This window comes from Melanotaenia boesemani, chromosome 1 (genome assembly GCF_017639745.1).
Source record: "Melanotaenia boesemani isolate fMelBoe1 chromosome 1, fMelBoe1.pri, whole genome shotgun sequence".
Taxonomy (NCBI): Eukaryota; Metazoa; Chordata; class Actinopteri; order Atheriniformes; family Melanotaeniidae; genus Melanotaenia; species Melanotaenia boesemani.
In genome coordinates, this window is record NC_055682.1 from 27,047,962 (window position 1) to 27,064,890 (window position 16,929).

General features: G+C 38.0%; 1 protein-coding gene across 1 annotated transcript; it reads right to left on the reverse strand.

Annotated features, from left to right (window-relative positions):
- Positions 1-1,446: 1,446 nt before the first annotated feature.
- On the reverse strand, positions 1,447-16,790 carry zdhhc7 (zinc finger DHHC-type palmitoyltransferase 7). The gene is made up of 8 exons (XM_041990636.1): positions 16,650-16,790; positions 15,512-15,611; positions 10,032-10,382; positions 8,199-8,323; positions 7,086-7,182; positions 6,464-6,545; positions 4,770-4,900; positions 1,447-4,634 (listed from the first exon to the last, which is right to left on the reverse strand). The coding sequence occupies exons 3-8, from the start codon at positions 10,374-10,376 to the stop codon at positions 4,452-4,454; spliced, it is 963 nt and encodes a 320-aa protein (XP_041846570.1). The 5' UTR covers positions 10,377-10,382; positions 15,512-15,611; positions 16,650-16,790; the 3' UTR covers positions 1,447-4,451.
- Positions 16,791-16,929: the final 139 nt, after the last annotated feature.

The window sequence follows — 16,929 nt, forward strand, 5'->3', positions numbered from 1 at the left end:
TGTACCAGCTTAAAAATAATAATAAAAAAAGAATCAGTAATGACATAACAAAACTTTGTCATTATATGCCAGAACAAAGTGGTAGAGATGACTCAGGTAGGTTTATTTCCACAAATTGTCAATAAAGTGAACTGTAGCAACTAAAAGATTGGCTCTACTGGGGCAATACAAGTTTCCCAATTGTAGCAAATCTGCATTAAACAAATGGCATCTTATTTAAATTAAAAGTAAAATCAAACTAAGATCTATACCATATGACACTCTTCAAACTACCACTGAAGACTTTGCTCTACCAAATGGCAGAGCAGGCAGTTAGTGTTAATAATCTATGTAATTCAGGAAACTATACATTTAAGTTATAAATATGTGATAATGCATTTTGTTTTGGATATGCTAAATCAAACCCAATAAATTTTATTTATAAAGTGCTTTTCAAGCAGAAAGCAACACAGTGTTTTACATTATAGAAACAATTTATGCAAGCCTTCACACAGAAGTAAATAATGAAACAATTTAAGAACACTAACTTCATTATAATCTTCTTCACACACAATCACACACCCACACCCACACACATACACAAAGCGCATTAACACTTTACCCACCTCTACCCATTTACTGCAGTGGCTTGATGCTTGATGATTCAGTGAGAAAACAGTATCTGGGGGATCCGCTTACACCAGAAGCCAGCCATGACATGGTCAACATGGTCAATAGGGAAGAAATGTGGCATAGATGTCGGTGCAAAATGTGATAGTCTGAGTCTTTCAGAAACTGCTGATCTACTGGGATTTGACTGTTTACAGAAGATGGTCAAAAAAAAGAGAAAACATCCAGTGAGCAGCAGTTGTCTGGATGAAAATGTCTTGTTGATGTCAGAGGTCAGAGAATGAGCACACTGGTTGGAGATGATAGAAGGGCAATAGTAACTCAAATTACCATTGAACACATTGAACCTTGAAGATGGGCTACAGCAGCACAAGACCATACAAAGTGCCCCTCCTGTAAGCTAAGAACATAAAACAAAGGGCAACAATTCACAAGTTCACCAAAACTGGACAATAGAAGATAGAAAAAAATGCCTGGTCTGATGAGTCTCCATTTCAGCTGCAACATTCAAAAGGTAGGGGGAGAATTTTGTGTAAACAACCTGAAAACATGGATCTATCCTGTCTTGTATTAATGGTTCAGGCTGGTATTGGTGGTATGACGGTGTGGGGGATATTTTTATAACCAATAAGGTGATGGGTCAGTGTAGAACAAAGTCTCTTTACTGAATCTTGTTTTTCTTTCATGCCACAGCAACACAAGTTCCCCAGTCTTAGCTGATCTGTATTACCCAAGGTTGCATTTTCTTTAAATTTAAAGTGGAAGCCCATCTGATCTGCTTCTTGTCAAATGTCAAAGTGAACAGTGCATGATGGACAATCATTCACAATTTGTAGCTTGAATTTATTCAAGTTTATTATGTAAAAGAATGACATTAATGATATGACATACTATTTTGACACAATAAAAAAAATTAAAACAAAACATTCGTTTCATATGTTATTACCATTATACTTTGTTTATAAAGCTGAATGACTTTTATTTTTTTACATTCTCTCTGGAGAGTCAAACTAAACCTTTCATGTTTGTGTTAATGACATATTTGTGACTAAACATTGATTTAATAATATATATCACCAAAGCCTCTTCCTCTAAGATTTTCTCCATAAATCCCCTTTAACTGTAAGCTAGAATGAGAAAAAGCATTGACAGCATATTGTTGTCTCAATAATTCTGAAAAATGTTGAGTAATCATCTCATCTGTATAATCCTTTACAAATCATCATACAGATTAATCTAGCAGATTAATAGCAGAATCTCAGTATAATACAGCATCCAAGTTGGGTCATGGAACAGGAATACCTTACTGTCACATACTTGTATACATCAGACAAGCTTGTCCAAATGAAACCAGTCAACATCAAACATTGATATCCAGCCAACACAGCAATATTTGTCAATCTGTAACGAATTCCGTTCTTTTCCTACTTAATACAAACACAACTAAATTAAGCCTGTTACCCCAAGTCCTGCTCCAGAGATTGGCTTCTATTTTGATAACATCTCAGTGTGGACTCTTGTCAGCTTTTTGAGTCTGGATGTCATTTAGCAACTATTTTAAATAACTGCTGTTTAATTTCCAACATATTTGTACATCTGTAAAACAATACCACACACATTTTACCATTGTTCTATGAGTCATTTTAGATAGTATTTCTTTAAATTAAAAACACGAATATGAGTTCTTTAAAGATTTGTCTGTCAAAACCCTACAACTTTTCTGTGCTGAACATAAAGAAAATATGTTTTTGAATAGAAATTTGACAATCTTACAAAAAGAAAAAAAAATCCAGAATCTATAGTGGTGATGCAGAACAGCAAAACAGACTAAGAAATGAGAGGCCAGCATTAATAAAATCCCCTGATATTAGTTAGAGCTCAGTGCTCTGACCCCCCCGGTCCTAAAATAAACATGTTTTACATTGACAGCACATTTCTTAAAACACTATAACCTTAGAGTTTTAGATATCATCATCTAATGTAAACAGTGAAGTTTTTTCTATCGACAGCCACACAGCAGAATAAACAGCAGTATAATGTCCAGCAAGCCAGAAAATTATAATTTGAGAATCTAGATTGATAATAGCAATCCAAGTCAAAACTTTAAATACAGAAATTCAGATTGAAAAAGCCACATTCTTTTAGCGCTAACAGGGCCATTGTTGATGCAGAATAAAATTTAAAAATGAACACATTCGTAAATATGGCAGAGGTCAAATATCTTCCAGGCCAATTCACTTGACTGCATGATTTTAAAGTCAAATCTGCTCTGACAAGACTGGGGAAATGCCCCCTCTTGCCCATCCACTAAACGTTACAGACCTGAAACATGTACAGCGGAAAGTAGAAAAAGGCCTTTCAAGCATCTGCTTGAAAGTTTGAGGGATCCCTCAAACTTTTTCGGGTATTAAAGCTTGCATAATGAACCCATTAGCGTTGCCTTTTTTTCCAGTTCCACTTTCTTTTTAAATCTACAGACTGACTTCACAAAAGGAACTTGGCTCTCTTGATCAGAATGAGCTCACAATGAGCCAAACAAGGTTGTGCTAGTCTTTCCAAACTCCTCTTTTAAAAATGTTGCACTAGTGTCGCCAAGAAGCATGCAAAGCGACCCTGTCAGAGTAAGCACTCCACTGAGGGTTTGTATGGTTGTTTTTCAGGGTTTAAATGCTATGACGTCTTATTCAAATGTTCTTGTAAATAGATTCCTAACACACAGAAGCAGCCTCCAGGTTCCAAGACAAAGGAAAAAACATGTACTAGGAAAACAATTTAGTAACATTACATCTTCAACCTGAATTACTTTGTTATGAAAACACTTGGAGGCATGTCAGTGGTCTGGCAGTCACTGAATGTTTTAGAAGCATCTTTGAATGTAAAGCAGCATGTAGGAGTGGTGGAATAGCAAATTCATGGACACATACATTTAATACAAAACAGGATCCAGATGAGGACTCAGTAGTCATCTTCAGTGTCATTAAGGTGATCAGCTGAGGAGTGGTCTTGGTGATTATATTTCAGCAGTCATAAAAAAGGAGTAGCAATTACTACTGGCTCATAGAATCCAAAAAAAAGAACAATTTTAGCTTGAGGAAGGGGGTATGACTAAGTGGATGAACATATAGGAAAATCCACTCAGTCCACTTGAATGAGAATAAGGCTTTTGTTCACGGTAGCCTGTTCAATAAATTGAAGATGATGAAAGCCCCATCTCCAGGCTGACTGATTGGGCTGTTGTACATGCAAATGGGAGCAACACAGTTCAGTCTCTGATGACTGTTGTGCTCCATTTCCAGGCTTTTCTTAAATGTTGTGTAAGTAGTGCATGTCCTCCACTGTGATTCCCTTGTTTGGGTCCAACAGAGCAGTTTCATGCATTTGCCCAATTAAATCTTCTTGCTTGGGTCCAGTAATGATAAAAGATATGTTGTTGATCCCTCTCCAAAAAAATTCATCTTGAATGTCATGTGCATGAGCTGAGTTCCAACAGCACCTTGGACGGGCAGGAATAAAAGACTCACTTGCATTACACTTTTTCTTTTTTTTTAACCAAGAAAACACACAAACCAAGAAAATTAAAAATTATTATTATTCCAATTATTGAGGATACACTTCCAGTACAAGACCAAATGTGCTGGGTCTATCAGCATGTAAAAGTGAGAGTACAAACTTTTGAGTGGTGATTGTGATGCGCTGGATTCCCACAGCCTGTATATCTGTCAGCCGCTCACAAGGACCTCGAGAGAGGAGGTCCATCTTAGCTCCAACCCAAGAAGACAAAGAAGAAAGTTTGCCTTCGACACAGCCAGGTGTTGGTGATCTACCTCTGTCTGTTGCATTTCTCAGACAGAAAACTCAGAGCCACCACGGCGACTGTGGGTCAACAGCAGCAGGCGGCGCAGACGCAGGCCGGTAAATGGATTGCACCACAGCAGGGATGGCGAACCCCCAAAAACAGCTTTCATTCCATCCCACCTCATACGACGCTCCCACGTTGGCTTTTCATTTTTAAGACGTTCAATCTCCTGCAAGACATTCACAGCAGTTTGATAAAAATAAAATGTGTGACTGAGTTACAAAATACCTACACTTGAAGATCATTCTTGCCTCACAAATGTGACCTGCTGAGGAATAGTTTGTGAGCCACAGTAGAAACTGACCGTCTCATCATTGCAGATGGAGTGGATCTGCGTGCCAAACATCACGGCTGTAAAAGTGAGGAAGAGGACGGCTTCGAGACAGAGGAAGATCAGCAATAGCACAGACACCCCTGGAGAGAAGTCACTGCACTCTGACCCCAGAAACAGAGGAGAAAAGTCAGTTTGATAGTTTTCTCTCATAATCTGGCTAAAACTTCAAATATCAACTATTTAAAATTAGAATTTATCTTTCACCATATAATGACGAGGATGCTGTTTTTTCTTGTTTTTTTTTTAGGTTTTAAAATCCAAACTTTCTGGTCAACTCATGCAAAATGGGCCAATACAAGATATACTGAAACACTGCAGAAGACCAACAAAGCTGTGTTTTTGATCCAGCACTCATCTCTACTGTAGTGTTTCCCAACTCACAGAAAGGTATTTCTTTGCTTGGTCAGAGGCCCATTCTGCAGATTATTGAAGAAGCGCGGCTTTTAAGAACAAAATATTTTCTACATTTTCTGGTTTCTCCTTACAAAGACGTCCAAAGGGAGGAAGAGAAAAGTCATGAAAGCTCTTTAATGATTGTGTTGCATAAGTCCAATGATCTGTGCAGAGCCGTTGCTCCATTTTCCATTCGGTTGTGTATCTTTGTTCAGCTTTCTAAGCAGTGTGTTAGGGATCAAGAGATTCACGATTTGAATCATTGGTCCGAGACTGACGTTTGCGATGTAGCTTCAGTGTGCACTGGATACAGCGGCCAACTAAATACACAATGTATCTTTCTTAGCGTGTCTGCATCAATGGTTACATCCATAGTGCATCTTCTCTGCACCCGTGTTGTCGCATCATCACTATCTTCTGGCGTTTTGTTATTAAAATATACAGGAGCCAGGTGGCGCACCCGCAGTTAGCAAACAGCAAACATGGAAGGAAGCGATTCAACAGGTGAAGAGGAGATATTCAGCGTGTATAAGTTTTATAATTGTTTTGTAAAACATTGTAAAATTACAGACAGAGAACACTTAGAAAAATGACCTGGGAAAAGGACTGTTTGTGAACGGTCCACATGTATTTTATTCTTATTCTTATTATTTATTAAGACACCAAAAAGAAATTGTCTAAATAAATGTATTGTATAAGTAGAGAGTGAGATTAAAAACAAATAAGAACCTCATAGAGATTATGAATTTCATAGAGTTTCACAATAAAAAAATATTGTATTGTTTTATGATTTATTGTTTATTAGGAATAAAACAATCCTCTTGCTGTACCACACTGAATTGCATCTTCTCTTTAAGTTGGATTTATTGGTTTGCTCCATAGAAAACAGTCAAGTATCAAACACATCCTTCACAAGGAAGAGAGAAGAAAATAATTGTGATGTTATTTAGAAACCAGATGTGGGCTTGTAATTTCTTTGTATTGTGTTGAATCGCATCATGAATCCTGTCGAACTGAATTGTACTGTATAGAGTCAAATCATTAATGAATGACATCACATTGTGAATGGGGTGAATAATATCGCATCGTATCGGCAGGGGGTTTCACTGTATTGTTACTGTATCGTATCGCTGACAGCAGTTCGAGGTACGTATCGAAGCAGCCTCAGTGGGGGGAGTTTATATCCCAGGGGTATATCTATACTTATTTCACATTTTGATTTTGTGTTTTTAATTCAAACTTCTGCCATAACAAATGTTGGTCCGGCTTACCACTCCACTGGACTTTAATACATGTGAAGAAGTGCATACCGCTGAGGCCCAGGGCATGGGCAGAAATTAAGGCTATGTACATCTGTGGAGAGAAGAAAACAGTAGAAAAAAGAAAGAAAATAAAGAAACTATGTCACTATAATACACATCAGGTTAGGTTGTATATGTGGTAATGTATAGTTCTGAATGTTTGCAGTCAAAGACTATTCAAATATTCTAATTTAAGGGATGTTACTCTGATTTAACAGATCACTTCTCCATCTGTGAAAGGCTGAAAAAAAGAGCAACCTCAATGTTTTAATGACAGACAACTTCACACTACTCAGCCAAAGATGACAGCTTCATTTTCTGATTTTAAAAAGTTCCAGTCAGCAAATGAAGCCATAAAAAAGTGCTGATGCTGCCTAGAGAGTCATAGATTGCTATAAGAGCACATTTAAGGTAGGTCTGTTCCTGAGGTGCACTGCTCAGCTCGTCTGTGAATCTCAACTGGAAAGAGAGAAGATTTTCACAGCTGGGATGGAAATTTACTAATTGTGTCCTGTGTTGACCTGTGTAAAGATGTGCAGATTTCTACTACACCTTATTGGTAAAATAAACTCAATCACTTCTGTATACTTACAGTAAAAAGAACAAAGAATCTTTGATTCTTTTCACCCACACAGTTATTGACCCAGGGACAGTGATGATCCATCTTCCGGATGCATCGTTTACAAATACTGTAGGTAGGAGAGACATATCAATGCATTAAAAATTTAATGTACTAAAGTACATTTTGACATCAGAAGAAAATGGAACTTTTCACAGTTATTAGTTATATTAGCTATTTGTTTAACTGAAGACTTGATCAGGATCTGACTGATGCAATTAAATGAATGCTTCAACTCTTTAAGTCTGTCTTTGTCACACAGAACTACAGAGAATGCGAACACGATGTCACTGCGGCTTTCTTTGCAATTTTGGGAGAATCGGGCTACTGTTTACATCTATGCTTTCAGGTTTCTCACTAGTAAACTGTGTTAAAAACGTGAAGAGTGAAGAGGCATTACAATGCAGAAACCCTAATTACTAATAAGTTAGATCTGCTGAACAATGAATCAAGGTTAGGTTTAGATTCGTTGCCACTGGTTTCAGTCATTTCAGCAGCCATTTTACAAATGGATGAAGAACTGCGGGTCAAAAACTCAAACTCAGAGCACAACAATCAGAATCTGGTGGTGGATCTGCATATGGGAATAGCATCCAGATCGGTACTGCTGCATTTAATATTATGTACTTCTCACGTCTGTAGCCAGTAGCCCTTTCTACTTCAATTCTCAGGTGTACCAACTCACCTGTTCTCTTTTCATCCTGTTGATAGCCAACAATGTAAATGCAGCTGGTTAATTTCCTTTTTTTATAAGCTGACCACAAAGCTGCTGCTGCAGCCGAGGACACAACTTGGGAAAAAATGATGAGATGAAATAATTGTCAGAAATTCTGAATAAGACGGTGATTAAAAAGACGAAAGCCACTGCTGAACCGATGTAAACAGATCACAGGTACACCCAAAATGGCAATTACTCCCACAATTGTGTGCTTTGATGACGTCTGTGCGCAATCTCTATAGCGTGTTGTCAGATACAGTGATCTACTCTTAATCCTGTGCCTAAAATCAGCTTGCAAGGGCACCAAGAGAAGACTGAAGCTGTTGCTCAGGCTATGCCTGTTGTCTATTCATTGTGTGAAGACTAACCTGCAGTGGTGTGCTCTTTCAGGCTTGATGCTGCAGCATTTGGGGCACTTGTAGATGACCTCCCCAGGCTTCAGCTGCAGGCTCTCCATGTACTCCTTTGTTGCATTGCCTTTAGGAACGGCACCCTAAGTGGGGGAGGACAGAAACAATGGCCGACATAAATGCATTATGCTAAGAAATTAAGAGGTCAAGTTATGTATCTTTGTCTATTACCTCTTTAGGTGCCTGAACTTTAAAAGAAAATGTTATGTAATGTGCAGGCATACTATAAATGAGAAAATGTCTTGAATATGAATATAGATTTAAAATTTTTTTAAATATATACTATTACCAAAATAAATGAACACCAGAATGTAAACTAACAGTGGTAAAATGTAGTTAAAAATCCTTGTTCAAATATAAAAACAGGGTATCGGCAGATTTAGTATTTAGCAAATCTTGTTGTCTTATCAAACTTCCTGATAAACCTGCGGTGCACTTCCTTGTTTTTCAAACACACCCAGCCACCATCATCGATATCTGTAGCACTATCTGGACCTATGCTGCTCCTACAGATTTTTCTGTGCTACGTTTTCCACCCCAGCTGCCTCGACCACATCCAGAAACTCTCCTAAATATTCAAATTCTGCCTACTCGACCTCGGTTAGGTAAAACCTCAGAACAAAGAAAACAAATATTCAAGCTAAAGATAAAGGAAACACCAACTCTTCATATTCTTATTTCAGTTTAGAATAGAATAGAATAGAATAGAAATACTTTATTAATCCCTTCGGAGAGCCCTCAGGGAAATTTGGGAATTGGTTTGATAATTATGGAAAAATATGACTGCTAAGATTTGGTGCCAGTCTTCAGTTTACTCCCACTTGGGTATGATAATAACATAGAGGTGCAACAGAGGGAGGATTTCAACCCTTGATGATGTATTATAAATACATAAATACAAATACTGGGGTCAGATATAAGCTGGTCATTGTAAAGCAAAGAAAACACAGTAACTCACGATCTCATACAGTTATACGTCCATGAAAATATAGTCATGATATGAAATGTTATAGTGTGGAACATGACGGCCTTTAAGCAGTCAAAAACTCTAAAGTTAGAAACTATCCTAACACTTTGTGTATCTTGTGGTAGTTGTGCTGTTCTGCAGGAAAGCATCCGTAGATTTGCCATCGAGAATCCAGTGTCTTCAAGTAAGAATTAGTAGTTGTTACAACACTTACAGAGTTTTTGGTCTAAGACCCACTGAAGCACGAATTGGCTTAATCAGTTGCAAAAAGATGAAAAGTTCCCATTACATCAAACACTTCAGTGGGAAATGATCAGTTGCTTGGAAATATCACAGAGGAGGATATGAACTGCATGTATGATATTACATTAATTACCTTGTTAGACAAAAATGTGAAAGGCCTGTTTACCAATAATAAATAAAAAAAAAAAAAAGACTTTCACAGATGGTAAAAAATCCTCCTTATTATTAAGCATGAACACAGGTGTTAAACTGAATCAAACAGCTAAGAGATGTTCAGACTCAGTTTAATGGGTTGCTCTGCATAGCTTTCACACAGCAATCCTCGACTCAGGACCCCAGATTATATCAACAAATGACTCCAAGTGTCAGAATGCAGCAGTGTTTTCTCTCTGTAGCATGTACTGTCAAAACATTTACTGGAGTAAAGCTCCTCTATTCAGACTATGGCAACAAAGGGAATAAACCTATATGTAGACAAAGTGATTCCTAAAACAAAACACTCATATTTTGCTTTATAGACATTGAATTTTTTTTTTTTTTAATAACCATTGAGGTGCTATCAGTGTTTTTAAATTCCTTACCGGGTCGGTCAACATGGTGCGCAGGTGTGAGGCCAGTGCAAGCACAGCCAGTGAGTTGAAGGTGGCCCCATTAAGCAGCGAGTACCAGAAGTTCTTGGCAGGCAGAAGCATGACAAAGTTCACAACAAACTCAGCGTACAGAACCAGGAACCAGGTCATGGTCGCACACACCATACCACAGCTGTCCTGAATAAACCACACTGTGCGGTTCCCTGGTGTGTGGCCCGAGTGGGGAACCCCAACCATCACTCCGGCTGCCAGGCTTCCCGCTTCGACGTCTGCACCTGCCGACAACAGCGGGTGGTGCTGCTCCATGTCTCGTAGTCGGTGGTTTGAAGACTGCATCCTGCCCTGGAAAGAAGGAAAATATTTGGAGCAAGACTGAATTTGGGCTACTGTCTCCATTTTCAACATTTGAGAAAAAAAAAATTATAATAATAATTCAGTGGATATTTCTATAATGACACTCTATTTCACAAGTACTGTTTTAATGCAAGTTAGGAAAAATCTATATATTGGACAGATAAACATGCAGGAGAGACAGCGAGAGGCAGGGAAACAGGAAAGAGATTAAATACCGCTATACTCTTGCCACTATTACAGTAGATTTAAGTGTCTCTGAATGAGTTTTTTATGGTAAGAACACTATCACAGCTACATCATAAAATTCTAGTGTCACATTAAAAATGGTAAATGGACTTGTACTTATATAGCACTTTTCCAGTCAGATTGACCACTCAAAGCGCTTTACACTACATATCACATTCACCCATTCACACACCCATACACACACACACACACACACATTCACACACACACAGGCACATAGGCAACGTGGGTTTAGGTGTCTTGCCCAAGGACACTTCGGCATGTAGTCAGTGGAAGCCTGGAATCGATCCACCTACCTTCCGGTCGAAAGACGACTGCTCTTCCTCCTGAACTACAGCCGCCCCTATGTCCCCCATTAAAGAGGACATATAATGAAAAATCCACCTTTTTAGCCCTTAAATACACGTTTTTGTGCACTATTAGTGTTTATCAATGCAGAAAATTTAAATAAATTCTCTCCTGATGCTGTGTTTATATCTTTATATTCTTTTTGGGTCATATTTTTCAGTCTATTTAGTTTTCTCTATTATTTATTACGTTTCGTTATCTATTACGTCACAGTATTTGCTGTGGGTCTGCTAAATAAGGTCATGGACTTCTGGGTATGCAATTTTGTCAATCCGCTATTTTATTTTATTTTTTTTCTCAAAGTGATTCTGTAGTCCACGTTTGGCTGGGTCGAAGTTACCAGTAGACAAGTCAAAATGTGCGGTTGTTGCGTGTATCAACCCACACAATTCCTTACATCGTCCCCCGGCATCAGAGCCTGTTCGAAGTGCCAGGTTGAATTTAATATTTCACGTAAATGTACCGACATCAGTGGGGAAAGTCCTTTTTGTTTGCACGAAGCACTTCAAGGACGAGTGCTTCAGCAATCTCCGCCAGGATTATGGTGGATTTGCAGAAAGACTGCGTCTGAATGAATCAGTTCCTTCTCTTTATGGAAACTATGGACACAGCAAAGCAGTAAGCTCCAAATAATGCTAAAATTACATCAAGCTTTATTGTAGACATGCATTTTGTGTGTTGATATGATGTACCGACCATTGTTTTAATAGTATTAGCATTGTGCGTTCTGCTTCTGTTAGTGCTATGTGCTAACTTTTAGCTTCCTACCTGAGGATATACCTGTACTGTGTGCTTGAATAAAATGATTAGGCTTTGTTTTTTGCCGTTTTGTGTAGTGGAACACATGATCCAAATGCATTCAGTGACTTTCTTGAACTCGCGTTGGCTAACTCCTTAAAAATGTTGAGGCCTTGTTTATCTTATTCATATTGTGATAGTGTGGAAAAAGTAGTGTTGGGGGTGGGAGGACAACAGCTGGTAGAGACAGCATGGGATGATGAAAAATACATGGAAGTGTTTGGGGAACTTATCAGTGAGGGACAAACAGAAAGGGAGAGAGGAGAACTTGAACATGTAATGCTGGACGGACATGTTTGCCGTTGTTGGCATCTCTAGTAAACTTGCCGATAAAAAGTTTCTCTGCCGGTAGATAATCGTATCGCTACCAAACTACAAATATGGCCGAACGGGGTGGAGTGGAACTCTCTGTGACCTGGAGGGAGGCGGGGCATGAAATGCTTCATTCACATTTAAAGAGACCGCACCAAAACGAGTCGCTCTAAAGGCCCCAGAACAGGGTTAACAAGGGGTGTGTGGAGCTAGAATAACCAGGAATTCAGACCAAAGCATTGCGGTTGTACTTTATATAGACCATAAATTAATGATTTACATGTGAAAAGGAAGGATTTAAAAGCATAATATGTCCACTTTAAATTATTGGGGAAGAAGCCAGAATGACCCTAAACAACGAACAGAGCTGCCACCTTAACATTAGTTTTAGCACTAATGCAAAAAATAAAAAGTATGATCAATAAGACTCAACCTTGTACTCAACCCCTAATGCTCAAGAATCTTTGCACCATGCAGCTGCCATTACAAGAGGTACGAGTTACTGGAGCTTTTTTTTTTTCCCATCGTCAAGGTCGCAAGAGACCGTTTGGGAGCAGCTGGAGAGACAAAGTCCACAGCTTCAGGATAAATCAATGGACATTGTGATCCCTTGGGGGAAACTGATCCTGCAGCTGTGGCCATACAGGCTAATAATAATCTATTCACCCGGTTATCTGTGGCTGGAAGGCTTTATTGTCATTTACAGACAAAGTAAAGCAAAAGAAAAGGTGCTTTGGAAAACCCACATGACTGTACAATCAGGTTAAATTTAAAACATTCTTCTATCTATTACTGATGGAGCATATCGCATAGAGATATGGAAAGTTTTTTTTACCACATGGTTTGGTTTCAAAACATTGATTGTTCTTTTCAAAGACCCACTCAAGTCTGAAATAGACTTAATATAATATAGCAGGTAATACAAGCACAGCTAATTTAATGCATTGATCTAGAGATCATTAAACAGCCGCTTACTGCATAGACTGTCTTTAACATCATCCGAATGAAATTCGGGTGGCTGATCAAAACAATGCGGTAAAATTAAAAGTTTAACCTCATTTCAAGAGTCTAGTTTAAGACATTTGTACATCTAATCAACAATACATTGATTACTCATAACAAAGTGACTGACCTAAGCTGCAGACATCCTTACTGTACACTGATTTTGGTAGACTCAGATATAATGCTTTGAAAAAGGATGACGCTTTCTTCTTTCAAACCAAATGAGACACTTCCAGTGACCTGGGCAGTGCAGGGCTTTACTGTCAGATTTTTAGCTGACTACATATCCCATTGATGTTTGTTTCTGCTTGCATCTAAAGACTTGCCATGACAGAGATGCCACTGAAATTGCTAGCAAACTGGATAATGAGACAGGAAGAGATATATAGCCTACAGGGCTGACATCCCAGAACAGCAAAGATATCGTCCAGACAACAAGAAAAACAGGGATCATTGTTCTCTTTGGGAGTTCAGTTATGCCTCACAGACCACAGCGATTTCACGCCGACTGGCCTCAAGTACTAGAGGTTTACTATTTAAAGAGGAAAAAAACATCACAGGGGATGACATGCACATCCCATGGCTGTCTATTAGTGTATGTGTTTGTTACAATTGTGTGGATTTTATTTTTTAAAGCTAGATTTGCTTGGTGTTTGTGCAACATCTTACTTTAAGTCTTGCTTTAGCTTATAGCAGATGGTGACACAGTTCTGTACGTTCTCATGGAAAACATCTCTGTGTTGTGACTTAAAAAGGCTTATCCGAACCAAGTGCTACACCCATAATATAGAACAGTGTGGCCATGATCTAAAAAATGCCCGATCCAAGCTTCCCCATTATAAGTTTAAAAGAAATAAGATTCAATTTTTTTTTTACTTATTGGAAATATTGACATGATATCACTATTAATTTTATATGTTTAATTATCCCTGTAAAATGCACAATAAATAGACCAGAATTTATTTTGTCTGGTTTTTGGTAAAACATATTATATACACACAGCACCTGCATATAATGCCAGACAGTATTCCTGTTAAATTTATAAAAAGAAAGATAATTTTCTGCTGACTTTAAGATGAGAGAAAACACTCTTGCCAGTATAAAGAGTCTTGATTTTACTTGGTCAATAAGGGGAAGGAGTCCATTAAAGTTACATCAACTACTTGTCCAGATGTCCACCTTTCCAGTTAGACGACACAGCACCTCAGTGTCATCCTGCTAACACCGCTTTGCAGGTTCACTTTGCTGCACAGTCGTTACACTCAAAGCACAGAAGAAACTTAAGCCCCTTTCACAAATGAGATATGTAATATTAATGATTTCATCAGACTATTAAGTAATTCAGTGATTGCTTTCCTGTTAATGTTCTTCACACCTTCATTTTGGCACAACTGTAAAAGTGATGAAAAGAGCCAACGCGCATGTGATATTTTCTGTTTAATGAGATTTGACAGTACAAAAAACAAGGTATAATATAGTGCTCATTGAGTTTTAGTTTTCTACAACTTGTAGGAATCAATACTGATTCGTATAAGGAAGCTAAGAACACAGTGGTTGTGTAATACAATGTCAGCAGTGAAAGGAAGCAGCAGTCAGTGCTGTGCTTTTTAGGTAATAGCAATTACATGAATTGCAACAGTATCACTGTTAGTAACTCGAATTTAGTTCACTTTAGGACAGCATCTGTCCTGCAGACACTTAAAATACTTAAGTTACTGTTTTCTCTTAACATGTTTTGCTGTTAAAATTAATATCAAGGTAACAAACACAGGGCATTATGTTAAATAATGTTTCATGTACTGTCACGTAAAAGCTCTTTGGCCAGTGCCAGCTGTTTTTCAAATGCTTGATAAATAAAACTTGTCTTAGTTAAATAAAACTGGTTTTGTTTGTCTCTTTGTCATACATAACGTGCGGACACCACCCTGTCATCCCAATCACAACTTCTCAGCTTTACTGAGCTGCAGAGTCATGACATTATAAGGTTTTCTTTGGTCTTTTCTCTGTAAAGAAAGACTCCAGTTCTGATATGAACTACTCAAAAAAGTTCGGGATATTCGGCTTTTTGTTTGATGTAAGAATGAACCAAGAATCCATTATAACCTTTACAGGTGAATATATTTTCACCTTTTCTGAACATTGGAATGAACATTTACAATCTTTTAATGTTATAATACTTATTAATATTAATTTTCACTTATTAATTCCGACTGGCAAATTAACCTCTGCATTTTACCCATCTGTAGATTAACTAGAACTGCTGCTACTCACAGTCACACTATGGACCTTTTCAATGGCTAAAATCAGAATGAGAAATGCAACTCTTCCGGCTTTTGCAAGAGACTCAGAAGACAGAAAATTGGCAGCTCTATTGGTTGTGGGAAAAATTAAAAAGTTGAGAGGCAACATACCTAATATGTTTCAGCTTCACAACTGCATCATGTGGTTTGTACCTCCTGGACTGGCATTCAGGATGAAGCACATATGCACAAAGCAATGTAAGCTGACAACCTAAAAAAAAGGATAAGCAAAATTAATCATTTAATTTCAATCACATAAACATGGCAGCTTATTTGCTAAAAATTACTAAAAATTGATTTAATGTGAAGCATGGTAATTAATTCTACATTTACGTCCAGTTTTTCAAAATTTTTTCTTGGTTAAAATCCTTGTTCTGATTGAAACCATTTTTAAATCAGTATTTGTTAAATCTCACGTGTCAATGTATATTTTAGTAGAGTCTGAAAGCTTAAAGAAAATCTCAGCTTTCAAAATTCTCTGTGAATCTATTAATCTGAATAACCCCATATTCACACGCCTAAAGAAAGATATACTGCATACTTTTTTTTAACAACAGCTACTAAACATCAATACTGTTTGTATAATGCATGCTCCCTCTGGGTGTTTTTTTTCCAAGTGGAAACACACCCTTTTTTTATCATCACAACGCGGTGACAGAGCCTAGCAATCATGGTATTTGTTAACCTTAGATGCCTGTGTGTATTAGTGTGTTAGGGCACTAATCTGACATCTGACAGTAATTTTCTCTCATTTTTAAAGAAAAAAAAATAGCAGGTCAAAAAACGAGAGTGACCAGGCTGTTATGCACCAGATGAATCAAACACTGAATCACATTACCAGATTAGCGACTGGATGACTAAATGGCTAATCCCCCCCCCCCCAACATATATAATCAATTCACAATTTTCTCTTGTATCCCCGCCATCAATGCAACTGGTCATTATGGTAAAGCTATTAATAAAAATAATCAAGCTGTTCGCATCAATTTGTGTTTTTCCTCACTGTTGCAATGATAACTGTAAAGGTCGTGACAGAAACAACACACTTAAGACACACAGACACACACACACACACACAACCAAGGGGAAACAGCCGTTTGCGGCTAGTCTGACAGTTCACATGCAACCGAATTGGCAGTTAAATCTCGCTTGCTAACTAGCCGCTGAGAAAAGCTAACACAGCTAGCATACTAGCAGTAAATACGGGTGCGTAAACAGAACCCTCTGAGAGATATTTTGAATCACATACCTTAGTGTTAGTTATTTCTTAGGTTTGGAACTCATTATTAATAGATTTGACTCCCAGTTTGTAATAAATTTAATGGCAACCAAGCCGCACATCGGTATGGAGAGCACATAGCTTTAACAACAGGCTGACAGTGACCAGTTACGATCAAGCTTCCGGGGTTCGATTCGGATTTGTCCGCCACCTTTCGCGAATGTCCGGCGTATAATATTTGGTTAATTAGCACCTCCCTGTGGCAACAAACAGAATTGCATACAAAAGTGCAATGAAACGTGTTTTCCAC